The sequence below is a fragment of the Mya arenaria genome, chromosome 10 (genome assembly GCF_026914265.1).
Source record: "Mya arenaria isolate MELC-2E11 chromosome 10, ASM2691426v1".
Classification (NCBI taxonomy): domain Eukaryota; kingdom Metazoa; phylum Mollusca; class Bivalvia; order Myida; family Myidae; genus Mya; species Mya arenaria.
In genome coordinates, this window is record NC_069131.1 from 48,284,200 (window position 1) to 48,300,210 (window position 16,011).

Below are 16,011 nucleotides of genomic sequence, written 5' to 3' on the forward strand. Positions count from 1 at the left end.
AAATCATTCTTGTCTCTTTCCGTCAGGTGCCGTTTCCACGAAACGATGATTTTTTGCGCTATATAACTCCTCGATTGAGAACCATCGGTCACATGTAAACGTTATCATGTATATTCTCGGGTAAATAGTGTATTTTCTCCATTTCAGATCGGGAGAAGCAGTAGTAGTTGGTTGAATTTACGCATTAACACTACTAACCAGTGAATACTATGGCTCAATTAAACTTTCAAATCAATAATGATATGTTTGACTTGGATGACTGTTCTTCCTATGACGCGTTAATGAATTCATTAGCTTAAAATAAACTAGAAGCGCCGCAATGCGACGAAACACTTTTTTCAATAAGCTTATAGAAACTATAACCAATAAAATTTCGTGTAAGAGTTAGAAACAAGCAGCAGCCTTTCTGTTTCCTTTTTTTTATAAAAAAGAGACATAGCATGTTAAGTTTCGCTGCAACATTCATACTTCTTTCATGACCTTGATCTTTACCCCCAAAGCCCTTAGAATCAGTCCCAAGCCTGCTCTTACATAAGCCTCCTACAAACCAAGTGTAGTCGCTATCCATCTATCCCAAATTATGTAATTACAGTATTTCCAAGCTAAATTCCATTACTATCTATCAATCCAAACTTAAGTTTTTTGGTGGAAAGCATTTCTCTATTTTAAGTAAAAGTGATCTTGACCCTAAGACATCAAGTTTCATCACTTTAATCAATCCTAACTACATTTATCGGACAGAAACTATTGTTCTAGTTCAAGTAGCCTTGAACTTGACCCCACCCCTTAAAAAGCAATCCCAACTTAGCATTTTATATCAGCTACCTACACACCAAGTTCCATAACAATTCATCAATACTACGTGGTTTTTAATGATATAATGAAAACTATAGGTAGGAGCCAAATTATCCGAAATCGGTGATCCTTCTTAGAAAAACAATGGACACACAACGTCAATAATATAAAAACATATGACATATAAAGTACGTACAATATAATGTATAATCATTAAATATTGGACAGATTGCACAGTACTTTGTTCCAGTAAAGAGAATTGTTACCGCCAACGTCGTTATCTTTCAAACATTTACTGCTTTTCAATCATCACATTTCATTTGTATTTGTTTTATTTTGATACGTGAGTACATCTTTAAATAGCTCACTTATAAAAATTGGTGACATCTTGAGCGCATTATAAGGTAGTTCGATTTTTAAAGATCTTTGGAAATGTTCATATTTTAAGTCTGGCCATAATAATTTGATGCGCTTTGTTAAGAAAAAACACGCGAAATATTTATTATACGTAATATGAGGTTGACCTGGAACAGTATTTAAAAGTGAAAATTTCGTAAATTTCGACAACGATTATTGGATAATTATATAACTTATACAAATGCTTTTATTGTTTAGACTTTTATTTGGTGTTTATTTCTGTTTTTTTTATGTAAGATACATTGTTATTTTATTTCAATTTCAACTAAGGAAAAACTAACTAATAAATATGTCTCCTGGAGACATTACATAGTAGGTTTGAAATTATGTAGGTCGCTAAATTTCGCAAATATTTATTTTAAATTTGCGATATACGAACAACTGAAAGTTTAAAACATTAAAAAAATATATTAATGTACAGAAATTTTTTTTCATTAAAGAATCAAATTTTAAGCCTCGCGAAAATGGATAATTCTAAACAAATCGCGACAGAAGAATCTCGTGGCATTAAAATAATCTACAAGTATATTATTCTATATACAGGGTTCTTATCAGAATTTTAACTGGGACATCGTTAGAGATACATGTCGCCATTCAGATATAGCGTCATCTCCTGAACGCATATTGTCATTGAGCTGCCACGACTCTTGAGGAAAATGAACAGTTTTTTTGGTTCATTGGTGGTTATTACACTGGCTGGTATGTGTTCTTATTTCATTGTTGTTTTTTAACAAGAATTCACCGTTTTAACAATTTTAGAAAAAATGTAATAATATTTTAAATCACTTGGCACAAAGATCATAACTAGAAATTCAATACCCGATGATTGTCAACACATGTGTAGCGTTAAAACTCCGTCTTAGTGAGGTTGTAAACTGTTATATGTGTAGTGTTAAAACTTCGTCTTAACGATGTTTTGAATAAAGAAGCAACTTAAGATCAAATTGATGACATTTTCAAATTACACGCTTACTTAACGCGTTTGCGGCCAAGGACCTGTCACAACTAGCCGATTTTGATCACCGAAGCTATAACAGAACACGATTTTTCGTTAATCGAAACTAGAAAGGCAGCGTAACGATATCACATCGCTATGAAAGATAGTACATTGCCAGAAAAAAACAACTGGCCACGACAGGCGACGGTATACATTTATGAAAATGTTTAAAAAGGTTGCCGTTGTTATGCAGGGTCGACCAATGGAACTAAAACGGCAGTATAACGGCAGTATTCCATTATGGCTTCGTTAATGTCGTTAGAACACCGGTAGGTCCCCGTCGTATCGGCGACTCTCCGGACGCCTCATTGTGTACCGTTCTGGTGCAGATGTGAAACCGTGGTCTCGTCGATGTACTAACGATGCACACACTATTTGGTTCATCGCTTATATCGTGAGCGCTGTGGTGCAACAGGGATGCAAAAATACCAGTTAGCTTAAATGAGCGACTTTCTTTTTAAGCTGAACTCTTGGTATGGGTTAAGATAGATTGGATAGGTACGGGGAATTGAATTTATTTTATATGCCCTTACAATTGAGAGAAAGTGACACTGTTTACACGGTGACTATTAATTGGTGGCGATCATTTAGACTATTAGTTTGTGACTATACCTTGCAATGCTGTTCACGTATGAGAGTTTTGAATCTTGAATCACATGTTTGTCTTTGGTAAATTTATCATTTTCATGTGTTAGGGTATGTAATATACGACTGTTAGCAGTTCGAAGACAATCATCGAGGCCTTCTTCGCTCAACTCTCCGTTAACCACTGTGGAACATCTTTGTATTATTAAGGTTGCTGGGCAACTAACTGTCCGGAAACAACAGTGATCCAAAAATACCAGTTAACTAAAGTTAGCGACTGTCTGTGTTATCTAATCCTTTGGCGTGTTCAAAGACACTTGAATTGCATATTTGTCTTTGGGCATTTTATCATTTTCATGTACGAAGCGACTGTAAGCATTTCAAAGAGAACAATTAAAGTCATAACCTGCCTTACTCTCCGAAAACACTGTGGAACATATATGTATTTTTAAGGTTGCAGGGCAACCAACTGTCCGGACAACTTTCTGGCTTTCCATGGCTCCTGCTATCTGTTTGGAGATACCAAACTCAGCTTTTATGAGGCGGAGGTGAGTTTATTTTTTTTGCTTGATTCGGAGTACCCAGCAAGATATCCGATATTTCGTTGGCTTAGATTTATGATTGGTAGTTTTTGTTTTATTTTTTTGCACGATATCACACAATCTACTGCAGTTGAAGCTGGAAATATATGATTTTCATTTACGCCAATACGCAGACTAATTGAACTTAAGTATCCTGTTTCGTTGGTCACTCATATCAGAAGCGGTAATTAAAATGTTAAGATAAATTCCAAATGTTGACTTTCGTACGAACCTCCATAACTCTGGTTCAAAAAGTCAATACTGGAATACCTCGGTGCATTACAAATCCTCCGACTTGAGAACGCTAATTGGATAGTATGTTTTCTTTGAATGTCGTATAGTGGCGTTGTGTCTCTTTGGCTATTATTGGGCTTTTGCGGGTTTAGTGTTTAAGTTATATACCTTTAGCCTTACCAATTTTGAAGGATTTTGCGAGTAAGCGACCAGAAATAGTATAACCCACGAACGAAAGGCTATTATATTCACAAGAGTAACCTTAGCATATGTCAGAATTAAAAGTTTCGCCTACGGCCGAGGTACGCCCGCTATTTTTCTTAAAATCATAAAAATTGGACAACTTATTTTTATTTTGTTGGAGCATTCGCCAGAATCGATCTACGTACGGTTAATGAACAGAATATTTGAAAAAAAAAATATTGATGGTCATTGGCCCTTACAAAAATTCTAACACCAAGTATATGCTATATATGCATATACGTAAACAAAAATTAAGCACAAACCATTGGATAATATGCTTTACAGCATTACGAAAACAACGTTCATAATTTCAGCACTATTGTAACCAACACGGCGCCCATCTTGTGCACGTAAACAGTGCCATTGAGGACGACTTTCTGAAGGAGCATCTACGCCGCCTAAAACGTAGGTCTATATATATTTAAAGTTAGCTTGTATTGCCGAAACAAGTGTAAGATTGTAAAGTCAACCTGGCAGTAAAACTGTTCTTACACTGTACAACATTCTCTGATCTATGAACTATGTCCATTAAATGAAATTATCAAATAAAATATCAACTATACTTACGTGTGTAGAAGTAAACACAAGGCACAGCTGCAACACGAAAGTGTCGTCAGCTCAGTTTCTTTGTACCACCGATAAGTGGTGGCGCTGGCGATAAGTGGTCGTGTACGAGTGCCGGAATACCAGCACGTCGCTCTACCGTCTGGTGTAGAAGTAAACACAAGGAAAGTGTGGTCAGCAAATTTTCTTTGCACCACCGTTAAGAGGTGGAGCTGGTTTTTAGTGGCCGTGTGTGAGTGCCGAAACACCACCACGTCGCTCTACCGTCTGGTGTAAAACACACTAGGTACAGCTGCACCATGGAAATGTCGACAGCACATTTACTTTGCATCACCGTTAAGTTGTGGACCAGCCGTTTAGTGGCCGTGTACGAGTGCCGAAACACCAACACGTCGCTCGACCTTTGGTCCAATCGGTCGTCTAGAAAACGTCATGATAAATATAATATATATTAAGATGTCTTCAAAATCGAGCTTAAGACAATTAAATGACCACATAGTATATATAACTGCAAATGTGTAACAGTTATATCATTGCCTTCCAGCTTTTGATGTATGGTGGATGGGACTAACAGATGAGGTTGCAGAAGGACACTACGTTTGGACAGACGACAACACTCCTGCACAGTATACAGGTAACTGTTGTAACTATACTTCTTTAATTACATTCGTGGGTTAAGTTCAAACTGTAGGCCTACATATATTAGTACCGTAAATCAAAATAAGGCATTGTCAGATCTACTTTTTGACATGACATTTTAAAAGAATTACTCCGCCGGGGTTATAAATAGGAGTGTATGGTTTAATAAGTTTAAAAAGTGCAAATTAAAATACCACTTTGTTTAAATATGTTATTTGTTAAATATATTTAATTACATTTTATTACGCAGAAAATAGAAGTTTGTTGACTGAAAGCAATGGTCATCCTTCCAAGTGCATAAAGATTTATCAGTTATTGTTTTTTAACTAGCTTCAAAATTCAAAAGTATTCAAAATTTAGTTTACATTACTTATTTGTAAAGTAATGACAGACAGTTGTTATTTGCAATTTGGGGCCACGTATAAGATGTTTTGGATTCGGATGTTATTGACTGTGAACAGAATTATCAAAAAAGTGAAAACACACTTTTCGCGCCTACAGTCTTTAAACGCTTTCAGAGCTTTCAATAAAATCAGGCACCGCATGTTACAGCTCGTGATAAAAAAATGAGACAAAAAAGCTGTTCATTGGAAAACTAATTAAAATTAAACATGTTGAGCATAAAAAATCGTGAATTAAGAGACATTAATACGTATGTTACTATATATAGTAACAAAAATGGCACGTTTTTTAGGTCAATACGCGGCTTTTTGCGGTATTATGCGATATCGGCCGGCGCGTGCTAGGCATTATTTTTCAATATTTGGCGAATAAATAAACGCACGTGCAAAAACACGTCATCAGCTCTCAGTATCATCAAACATGGCGTCGGAGCGGCTGCTCGAGTCCTTATCTAACAGACTTTTAGAACTTGATGGAAAGATTGAAGCGAACACCATAACATTTGAAGATACGTTGAAGTTTGTTGACTCTAAGAAAAATACGACGACGGTTTCGAAAACAAACAGCGACGTAAAAAAGGGCCAACTAATGGCTGCGAACGGATGGGGAAGACAGGGATTTGGGGAACATCCCTGCAATTTAACTTGATATTCTATTGTCCCGTTTCCTTTTGGGTTTTAAAAATACAAAACCTGGCAAAGAACTGGAGCCTTCAACCATACATCGAGTAATTTCATCGATCCGACGACATCTAGTGGAAAAGTGTTTTTCTGAAGATCTGACAGATTTGAAAGAGAGGGGTCTTGGAAATAAGACCAACATGGCTGACAGATTCACGGACGAGGAAATACAGAAACTGTATTATCGGCAACTTCTTGGACCCGGTAAGTCAAAAACTGCATTGTGTTCCCCCTTAAGGTTAATAACAAACGTGAGAATCATCCAAATATGCAGTAAATAACAACAAGAAAACTATATCATCATATTTATTTATTAAAATAAAGACAATTTTCTGTTGAAAAGTTTGTTTTCACAGTTTTAAATTAGTAAACGGTTTGACAGCTATTTGTTTACATTGACACCGTTAGGTTTCTAAGTGATTATGCCAAGGGAGATAACCGGTATTGCAATATATTTTTACTAGTCTGGACTTCCCTCCCCCGACAATATTTTTACACTTTGGATTTGTTTTTTTAATTGTTCTTATCGATTTTATTATTCATTTTCAGAAAGTCCAAAGGTGTTGAAACACAAGAGATGGAAAACACTCTGCAGAACATAGAAAGTTATGAAGAAGTTCCATTGAGAGAAAATGTTGTTGATATTCCATGTTCACAAAGCCCAGTATGAACTTTAAGTGTCTCTAATGTACTGTCAAAACCTCAGACACTTTTCAGTGGATTACATTCAATCACCCTGTGAACATTGTGATCAGACATTGAGAAGAGAAGGAACTGATATATTATAACTGAATGTTGCTTGCTGCTGTTATGTGTGATTTGATAGCTGCACAACTTTAACTAGTTGTACAGGCATTATTTCGAGGTTGATGTGGAATATACAGCTATTGTTATTCAGTATACTGTACACAATCATACATTGACAAAAACATTCCAAACATTAAAAAGGAAACGTTTCTACAAAATAATTATTTTCCGTCTTGTTATTTGTTGGACAGAATCGTTAAAATACAACAAAGAATTAAAAAATAATGATTTTTTCATCAAGCTGCCAAAATTAATGTTTTAAGCCTTGTTAATTTCGTCAAAATGGTAACTTCTGAAATGGTATTAGAAGTACCCTTAAAATGAAGTTGACACGTACGTATTGAAGACGTTAATCGCCCTCGAGCCCATAAGGTCCTTCGGGCCTACGGCCCTCAGGCCATTGTGGACATCTTCGGGCGATTATCCGCATAATGGTGAGCAGCAAGCAATCATTAACCTCTAATTATCAGTGTCTAGATAATTAATAATACTGCTTTAAAACCAGTGTTTTTGTGATTCAATGTTTGTTATTGTTATTTGAAGGATGCCATCATTTGGCCGGAAGGTTTGAAAAGTATTTTAATCTCCTTTGACAAAAAATAATATATTTGGCTAGCATTTTTATTATGCACCCGAAGGTGGGCGTATTAAAATCGCACCGTCCGTCCGTGTGTCATTAACTCGTGTCCGGGCTGTAACTTTCTCTTGTTTGGACAGATTTTAAAATAACTTGCCACATGTGTTTGACAAACCAAGAAGACGAGTTTCGCCGAGTTGCTCGTTTTCCGCCATGGTTTTATTGCCGGTATCGCCGGTGATCGCGTAGTTTAATTGGCCTCAAAGCAGACCTCCGAGTTGTATGTGTTGCTACTACCTTGCTCCTTTTAAAAATAAACCATTACATTTGCAGTAATTATGGTTATAAAAATCAATCATTTTCACATTCGTTAGCCTTTCCTCGTAAAGAAAGAAAGATGACCTATTCAACAAAACAGTACATCTATATCTCGTTCGGTTATTAATTTACCTTTCAACTAATATTCGTTTAGTCCCTGTTGATATCCACACATTTAAGATATAACACCACGTGTTTGTTTATTTACTATTATTACGTCATACGCGTTTTGTGTTAAATTGTTGAGAACTAAATTGGATTGGAGTAATGAAGGTGTTGAGTACCATGTAAGTGCGAATATTGATCATGTCACTATAGTGTCACTATTTCTTTTGTGATACATATCAATTGTTTTTCCGCATTCCAGATAATACTTTAATTGCATTGTTAATTATGACGTTATAAAAATATAAAGGTCACTAATGTTTTGTGGTTTAAAAATCGCCGATTTCATCTGTATGAAGATAGTGTCGTAATTTATTTCCATCTCTAAATGAATATAATTCGGCTTTCAATTGAATTATGAAAGTTACGGTGTTAGAATGAATATTGTGTTTAAATAAAAATATTGAAATCATTACTTCTAAGTTAATTATTGGAAATTATTAGTATGAAACGCAATCTAGTATTGTTGGCAACGTGGAAGTCACATGATATGCAAATTTCGTAGTGACGTATTGTGCGCTTAATTTATACTACTTTCGGTTATCTGGCAGGTTTGTTATTGCGAAAAATGCATTTGTTTTTGTCAAACTGGAGGTTTAAAATGTAAAAAGGTTAAGTTAATTAATTGAATATACATAGCAAACAGAGTGTTTACAGTACTTTAAGATACTGGGACAAAAGTCAAATGAGTAAGATATAATTAGAACTGGGTCAGAAATGGACATCGACCTATATTGTATTTTTGCGCCGTTAAAGGATTACCAGTCGTATTATGTGCAAGTGAGTCTGAAAAATGTTGAAACAACACAATATAAGAATAGCATTCAAAAAAATTAAACAAAGTTAAATACATGTACTGCAGTAGGAGATTTTTATCGGTTTCCTCGGAGTTTCGCGGTGTTTTCACTGCGATTGTTATTATGCGGTCCACTGATCAGCCTCGGAGGGTGAACGAGTGAAAACGCCGAGGAAAGCGGATTTCGGAAAATTGGATTTCGTGTCCGCGATGACGAAAATCCGCCAAGGAAAACGGAAAGTGGTAGTTCCCCGTGGAGTGTACTGTAGTGTTTATTCACAATGGAATGCTGCATATATAAGGACATAGTGTTTATTCACAATGGAATGCTGCATATATAAGGACATAGTGTTTATTCACAATGGAATGCTGCATATATAAGGACATTGAGTATAGGTTGTTGTGTCCGGGCTGTAACTTTATGTTGTATTGACAGATTATAAAATGACTTGCCACATGTGATTGACATACCAAGACGACGTGTCGCGTGCAAGTCCTGTTTCCCTATCTATAAGGTCAAGGCCACACTTAGTGTATATTCACAATGGAATGCTGCATATATAAGGACATATAGTATAGGTTGTCGTGTCCAGGCTGTAACTTTCTCTTGTATGGACAGATTTTAAAATGACTTGCCACATGTGTTCGACATACCAAGTCGATGTGTCGCGTGCAAAACCGTATCCTTAACCCTAAGGTCAAGGTCTCACTTAGTGTTTATTCACAATGAAATGCTGCATATAAGGACATAGAATATAGGTTGTCGTGTCCGGGCTGTAACCTTCTCTTCTATGGACATATTTTAAAATAACTTGCCGCATGTGTTCGACATACCAAGACAATGTGTCGCGTGCAAAACCAGTGTCCCTACCTCTGAGGTCAAGGTCACACTTAGTGTTTATTCACAATGGAATGCTGCATATAAGGACATAGAGTATAGGTTGTCGTGTCCGGGCTGTAATTTTCTCTTGTATGGACAGATTTTAAAATAACTTGCCACATGTGTTCCACATACAAAGACCACGTGTCGCATGCAAGACCCGTGTCCCTACATCAAAGTTCAAGGTCACACTTAATGTTTATTCACAATGGAATGCTGCATATAAGGACACATAGTATAGGTTGTCCTGTCCGGGCTGTTACTTTCTCTTGTATGGACAGATTTTAAAATATTTCCCACTTGTGTTTGACATACCATGACGACGTGTTGCATGGAAGACTCGTGTCCCTACCTCTAAGGTCAAGGTCACACTCAGGTGTTCATTCACAATGGAATGCTGCATATAAGGACTGAGAGTATAGGTTGTTGTGTCCGGGCTGTAACTTTTTCTTGAATGGACAGATTTTAAAATAACTTGCCACATGTGTTTGACATACCAAGATGACGTGTCGCGTGCAAGACCCATGTCCCTACCTCTAAGGTGAAAGATACACTTAGTGTTTATTCCCAATGGAATGCTGAATATAAGGACATAAGAGTGTAGGTTGTCAAGTATGGGTGGTATTTTTTATGTTCAGTGGCAATTTAAAATGACTTGCCATATGTATTTAACACGTAAAGGCAAGATCAATTTTTCATTTACTGACCTTGTTCATGGGTCAATGTCACATTCGGGGGCATTCGTCACATACTGTGACAGCTCTTGTTTTCGATATGCCTGTGTATTATGTTGTTATTCAACTTAAGGCTGGCATCCTGGACAGCCGGATGGCGGTGGTGAAGACTGCGTTGTTTTCTCAACGAGTTGGGACTTCCAGTGGGGTGATTATGGCTGTACACACACAGAGGGCTTTATTTGTGAAACTGAGTAAGCATTATAAAAACCCATTGAAGAATAGCCCTGTACCATGGGTGCTCCTGTTGTGCAGGTTTTCGTTATGACGTGTTTATGTTAACTTTTAATTGAAAATATTACATTCCGTGTACACTTAACGCGTTGGCTAGGTTAAGACTAATATGTCTGAAGCGCTGTAACACAAAATATATTGTGTGCTTATTTTGTTGTTGTTTTTAATGAGTATTGAACGATAAATGGATCTTAGAAGTGACATTTATGAAGTGACACCAAAGACAAAATATTTGCTTGCATCTATCATATTAAAACACACATTTTGGATTGAAAATAATTTCGAACTCTTTCTTTTCGGTTGAAATATCCGAAGTTACAAATTGTCAATAAGATCCCAATACCAGTTCATTGATGTTGCAAAACAGTAGCAGCGACATGTCATAAAATCGGATTAATACCGAAACATTAAACATTATAATCATTTTTTTTTATTAATCCACGTACAATCGACGTCTCGGTCCTTCCAACCATGTTTCGTTAACGGAAAACCAGAAATGATATCATGGCCATTAGGTGCCGTTCTTCTAAATTTCATATCTATACAAATATTTGAAACGCCTTGATGTTCATGCAATTAAACAATTGCCCCTACTGTACACTATGCCACAGGTGATATTTACCTGGTGTATGTCCTCGGGTTAATAGTGTATTTTCATCATTTCAGATCGGGAGAGGAAGTATTTGGCTAAATAAACACATGAACACTGCCAACCAGGGAACACCATGGCTCCAATAAACTTTCAGCTACTTATTTGTCTTAGATTTCTTTCCTTTCACGCGTAAGGAAAGTGACATGAATGTATTATCTTATCATAAACTAGAAGCGCCACAATGCGACGAAACCAGGTTTTTCATATGGGTTTATAGTAATTAAAGCCATTTCAGGAATGAGTTAGCAAAACCCAACAGCCTTTATCTTTACTTTTATGAAAAATAGACAAAACCTAATATATACATATATATATAAAATTACTTTAGTTTAGTATCGTATGCGTTTTGTTTCGCTGCGACATTCCTACTACTTTCATATTCACTATCCATCATTTCTAACTGAAGTTATTAGATTATTCCAACGACAAAATTCATAATTATCTATCAATCCCATCTTAAGCTATTTGACGGAAACCTCTTTTTATTTTCAGTAACAGTGATCTTGACCCTACATCCTCAAAAGCAAATCTAATCTTGCTAAGCTACCTACCAAACCAAGTTACATCACTATCAATCAATCCTGACTAAATTAATCGGACGACAACCAGTTTTCTTTTTAAAGTAACCTTGAACTTGCCCAATCCCTTCAAAGGCAATTCCAAGCTACATATTCACATAAACTATCTACACAACATGTTTCATAGCTATCCATAAATCAAAACTGAAGTTATTGGGCGAGAACATTTCTTCTATTTCAAATAACAGTGACCTTGACCTTTACTTGATCCCGTTAAAAACAAGCACAAAATTCCATCACTACTAATCAATCCTACCTTAAGATATTGAATAGAAACCATTTTCTATTTTAGTGAAAGTGACCTTGACCTTGACCCCATCCCATCAAAAGCATTCACAGACTATCTTCTCACATGAGACACCTACACAGCAAGTTGCATCACTATCCGTAAAGTTATTTTTAATGATACCATGAAATCTATCCGTAGAGGCGAAATTACCGAAAATTTAACAGTGTTCCTCTTTCGAAAACAATGGACACAAAACGTCATAATAAAATTAATAATGATAACCTATGCAGTATTTTAGATGTAACGTATAATAAAAATTTGATATTGGACAGATTGTTCATGGGGCCGTCACACTAAGACGTTCTGGTCAGCGTTCTATGACGTTTGAGGAAACGTTGGTAGTCGCCCATGGTCGCTGGGATATCGCCAGAAGAGCGTTGTGTGAACGTCGGTGGTCGCCGGGAATCGGCGGAGAACGCTGGTCCTGAAAAAAAGTTTTGAACATGCATACAAGTTCTCACTGAGACCAGCGTTCTTCAACGTTTAATTTTAAACGCTGAAGAACGTTTAAGAACGTTCGTGGAACGTTTTACTAACACTCGCCGAGCGTTGCACACGTTCGGCTTTCGTCAGTCAGTCGTTACTCTAGCGTTACTTGGTTGTTACTAATTGTTTGCTATGCAGTGAACGACTCACTGGCGACCTGTCAACGACCACTGAACGGTCCCGTAGCGCACGCAGCGTGTGACTAAAGTCAAACGAACGTCCTTTTGGTGTCCATTGAACGTCATTCGAGCGTTTCCCGAACGTCCATACATATGGGTATATAAACCAATGCTTTGTAAGCAAGGTTCATTTGATTTAGGGCTACCGAAGAGAGCACCTACTATGAGAGATCAAGAAAGACTGGAGGCTATATATGCTTGCTATAGCCCAGCATGAAGTAGATGTACTGGACTTGAACATAGCTGAACACATCGAGGGACCTCGCCCGCAGAGAAGAAGACCCCAATGAAGACGACAGTGCTGGACTAAATCATGGATATTAAGGCGTCAAGAGTTTGGTCAGGACAATTACTTGAAGCATTTTTCAAAATTTAAACGTTTAAACGTACCTTGTGAACATGTCCTTAAGGGACTTGAACCAGGTGCACAAGTGGTCCACGCTGATCTGCAGTTATGTGGCCTTGGCCTCGAGTATCTGTTGCCTCTTCGCCTTGTTCCCGTAATCTGTCTTCTGTGAGTTCCACAGCAGTTCGTTTTCGCGGAAAAACTCCACCAGACTATCCTCAACCGACCGGTCAAGGATCCAGCAATCATTTCTCTGCTTTTCCCGCTCTTTGCTATAGTCGGACAGTCCTCATTGGGGTTTACAGGGTCTTCAGGGGGTGTCACATGGTGCGTTACTTCTCGGATGTGCTCTTCCTTCTGGTGTTCTTCTACGTCCGAAGGCATTGCAAGTGAAACAGGCTTTGCATTCTTCTTACTTGCAGCGCTAGTGCAGAAGCCCCCATCCCACCCTTTTTTCGTCTTGGCGGCATGCGGCTGACTGTTCAAACTCACAGGAATAACTGAATTCACTATGAAATTTCCAGCGTTTTGTTCCCGTTCGACTGTAAAAATAACACGCCAGCAAGACGCTATTCTGTCGTTATTCACACGTTAGTCACACGCTCAACACGCTCGTCTAACGTTGACAAATCGTTTGTCGCGCGCCACTGGCACATTAGCACACGCTTATGGTTTTAAGGGGTATCTTACTTGGTCGCTGTTACAGGCTTCTCGTGCGTTAGACACACGCTAGTCAGTCATGCGTTAGGCACACGTTAATCACACGCAAGATGTGTCATTCTCATTCTAGAACGCTCAAAAATTGAACGATTGAAATGTTCAGAGAACGTTGACCAGAACGTCATGGTGTGACGACTCCATCAGGACTTTGTTCCAGTTAGCAAGGTTGTTACCGTCATCTTCGTTATCTTTACTGCTCTTAAACCATTATGGAATACAGGTATGTTGTGCACAGGTGGGTGTTGTATACACGTGTAGTATACACTTGTTGGTGTGGTATGCACGTTTGGGTGTATAACACGTGTGGGTGTGGTATGCACGTGTGAGTGTGGTTTATACGTGTGAGCGCAGGGGCGTAGCTTGACGAAAATATATGTGTAGGCCACGTTTTAGGGGGCCCGGGGGCATGCTCCCTACCCCCGATAACTTTGCATAGCTAGGTGATTGTAGGTGCGTTTTGGCGTATATTTTCTTGTTGTAAAATCATTAAAGAGAGCAACAATATCATTAAGTTTCATTGTCGTTCGCAGGAAGTTTTTTTATTCGTTATTCCACTAAACGACCTTTCACAAGAGGCTGATGTAGGTGGTATAGTAAGAAGAACCTCGAATATTGTAAATATGCACGGATACAGGCTCTTGTTGGTCTGCTTCGTGGTCTCTTGTAGTCTCTATAATCTTGCGGCTGTGATGCTCCATCTCACATTCTATTCTGTTTAAAATGTGTCAAATGTTTCGTGGCGATCAGGGGCCTAAGCAGCATAAATTGATGGCAGCATGTCGTCCAGTAGAATTTCCAGTTTTAAAGGCAATACATGTTGTGCACTGTATCTGTCTTTTAAGACATTGTATACGGTTATTCTGAAGTAGTCAAATGGTGTTTAGTGCGCCGGTTCATTTCCTCGTTCGTTGCGACTCCTCTAGAAAGCTCGTCCTGGAACGCTGCTAGACGATTTGCTGAATAATTGAACAAGAATCCAATGTCCTGAACTGTGTCCATTATAGTTCAGACACTCGGGTGGAAACTGGTACTGGAGGCATGATTGCCAAGTTCCTTCTAGCAATTGTTGTTTGGTATCTTCATCTATTGAAGTCAAAGTGAGACTATCGAAATCAGGATATGTAGGACAATGTTCGGCATTATTGGCGCCAGACCTTTTACAATTTCAAATAATAAAGCGGCCGCAAAATTTTACCAAGCCGATTGGAAATGTTTAATGTACGGCGTAAACGCGCAGAAAACTGGTATGCAACTTCCGATAAATTATATACGAAACATTAATGTCGCGTGAAAATGTATTTTAGAGCAAAGGACTACGATTTATTTGAAATACCAGGTTTCCTATATATTAAAGCGCATTTGTCGGAATTTCATATTTTAACTCCTCACCCCCCTATATGCCTTCAGTTATTATTGCAGATTTGGCATTTTTATTTTTTCGGTTTTTCTGAAAAATGTGTAGGCCGCGGCCTACACGGCCTATAGGAAGCTACGCCTCTGGAGTGTGGTTTACACGTGTGAGTGTGTGTGGTATGCATGTGTGGGTGTGGTTTACACGTGTGAGTGTGGTTTACACGTGTGTGTGGTTTACACGTGTGAGTGTTGTTTACACGTGTGTGTGGTTTAAACGTGTGAGTGTTGTTTACACGTGTGGGTGTGGTATGTACATGTGGGTGTGGTATGCACGTGTGAGTGTGGTTTACACGTGTGAGTGTGGTATGCATGTGTGGGTGTGGTATGCATGTGTGGGTGTGGTATGCACATGTGGGTGTGGTATGCACGTGTGAGTGTGGTTTACCCGTGTGAGTGTGGTTTACACGCATGGGTGTGGTATGCATGTGTGGGTGTGGTATGCACATGTGGATGTGGTATGCACGTGAGATTGTGTTTTACACGTGTGAGTGTGGTTAACATGTGTCGGTGGGGTATGCACATGTAGGTGTGGTATGCACGTGTGAGTGTGGTTTACACGTGATGATATGGTATGCACGTGTGGGTGTGGTATGCATGTATGAGTGTGGTTTACACGTGTTGGTGTTGTTTACACGTGTGGGTGTGGTATACACTTGTAGATGTTGTATTTACGTGTGGTTTGTACGTGTTGGTGTGGTAT

General features: G+C 38.1%; 1 protein-coding gene across 1 annotated transcript; it reads left to right on the top strand.

Moving 5' to 3' along the window:
* The first annotated feature begins 1,787 nt into the window (after window positions 1-1,787).
* Window positions 1,788-11,482, top strand: LOC128205042 (asialoglycoprotein receptor 1-like). The gene is made up of 6 exons (XM_052906446.1): window positions 1,788-1,911; window positions 3,248-3,342; window positions 4,167-4,257; window positions 4,961-5,050; window positions 10,488-10,608; window positions 11,315-11,482. The coding sequence occupies exons 1-6, from the start codon at window positions 1,869-1,871 to the stop codon at window positions 11,337-11,339; spliced, it is 465 nt and encodes a 154-aa protein (XP_052762406.1). The 5' UTR covers window positions 1,788-1,868; the 3' UTR covers window positions 11,340-11,482.
* Window positions 11,483-16,011: the final 4,529 nt, after the last annotated feature.

Bases quoted from the DNA above. Each gene is read 5' to 3' on its own strand.
- LOC128205042 (XM_052906446.1), top strand. From the start codon at position 1,869: ATGAACAGTTTTTTTGGTTCATTGGTGGTTATTACACTGGCTG. The intron at 3,343-4,166 runs GTGAGTTTATTT...TCATAATTTCAG, and splicing joins TCAGCTTTTATGAGGCGGAG to CACTATTGTAACCAACACGG. The intron at 10,609-11,314 runs GTAAGCATTATA...TCATCATTTCAG, and splicing joins GGCTTTATTTGTGAAACTGA to ATCGGGAGAGGAAGTATTTG.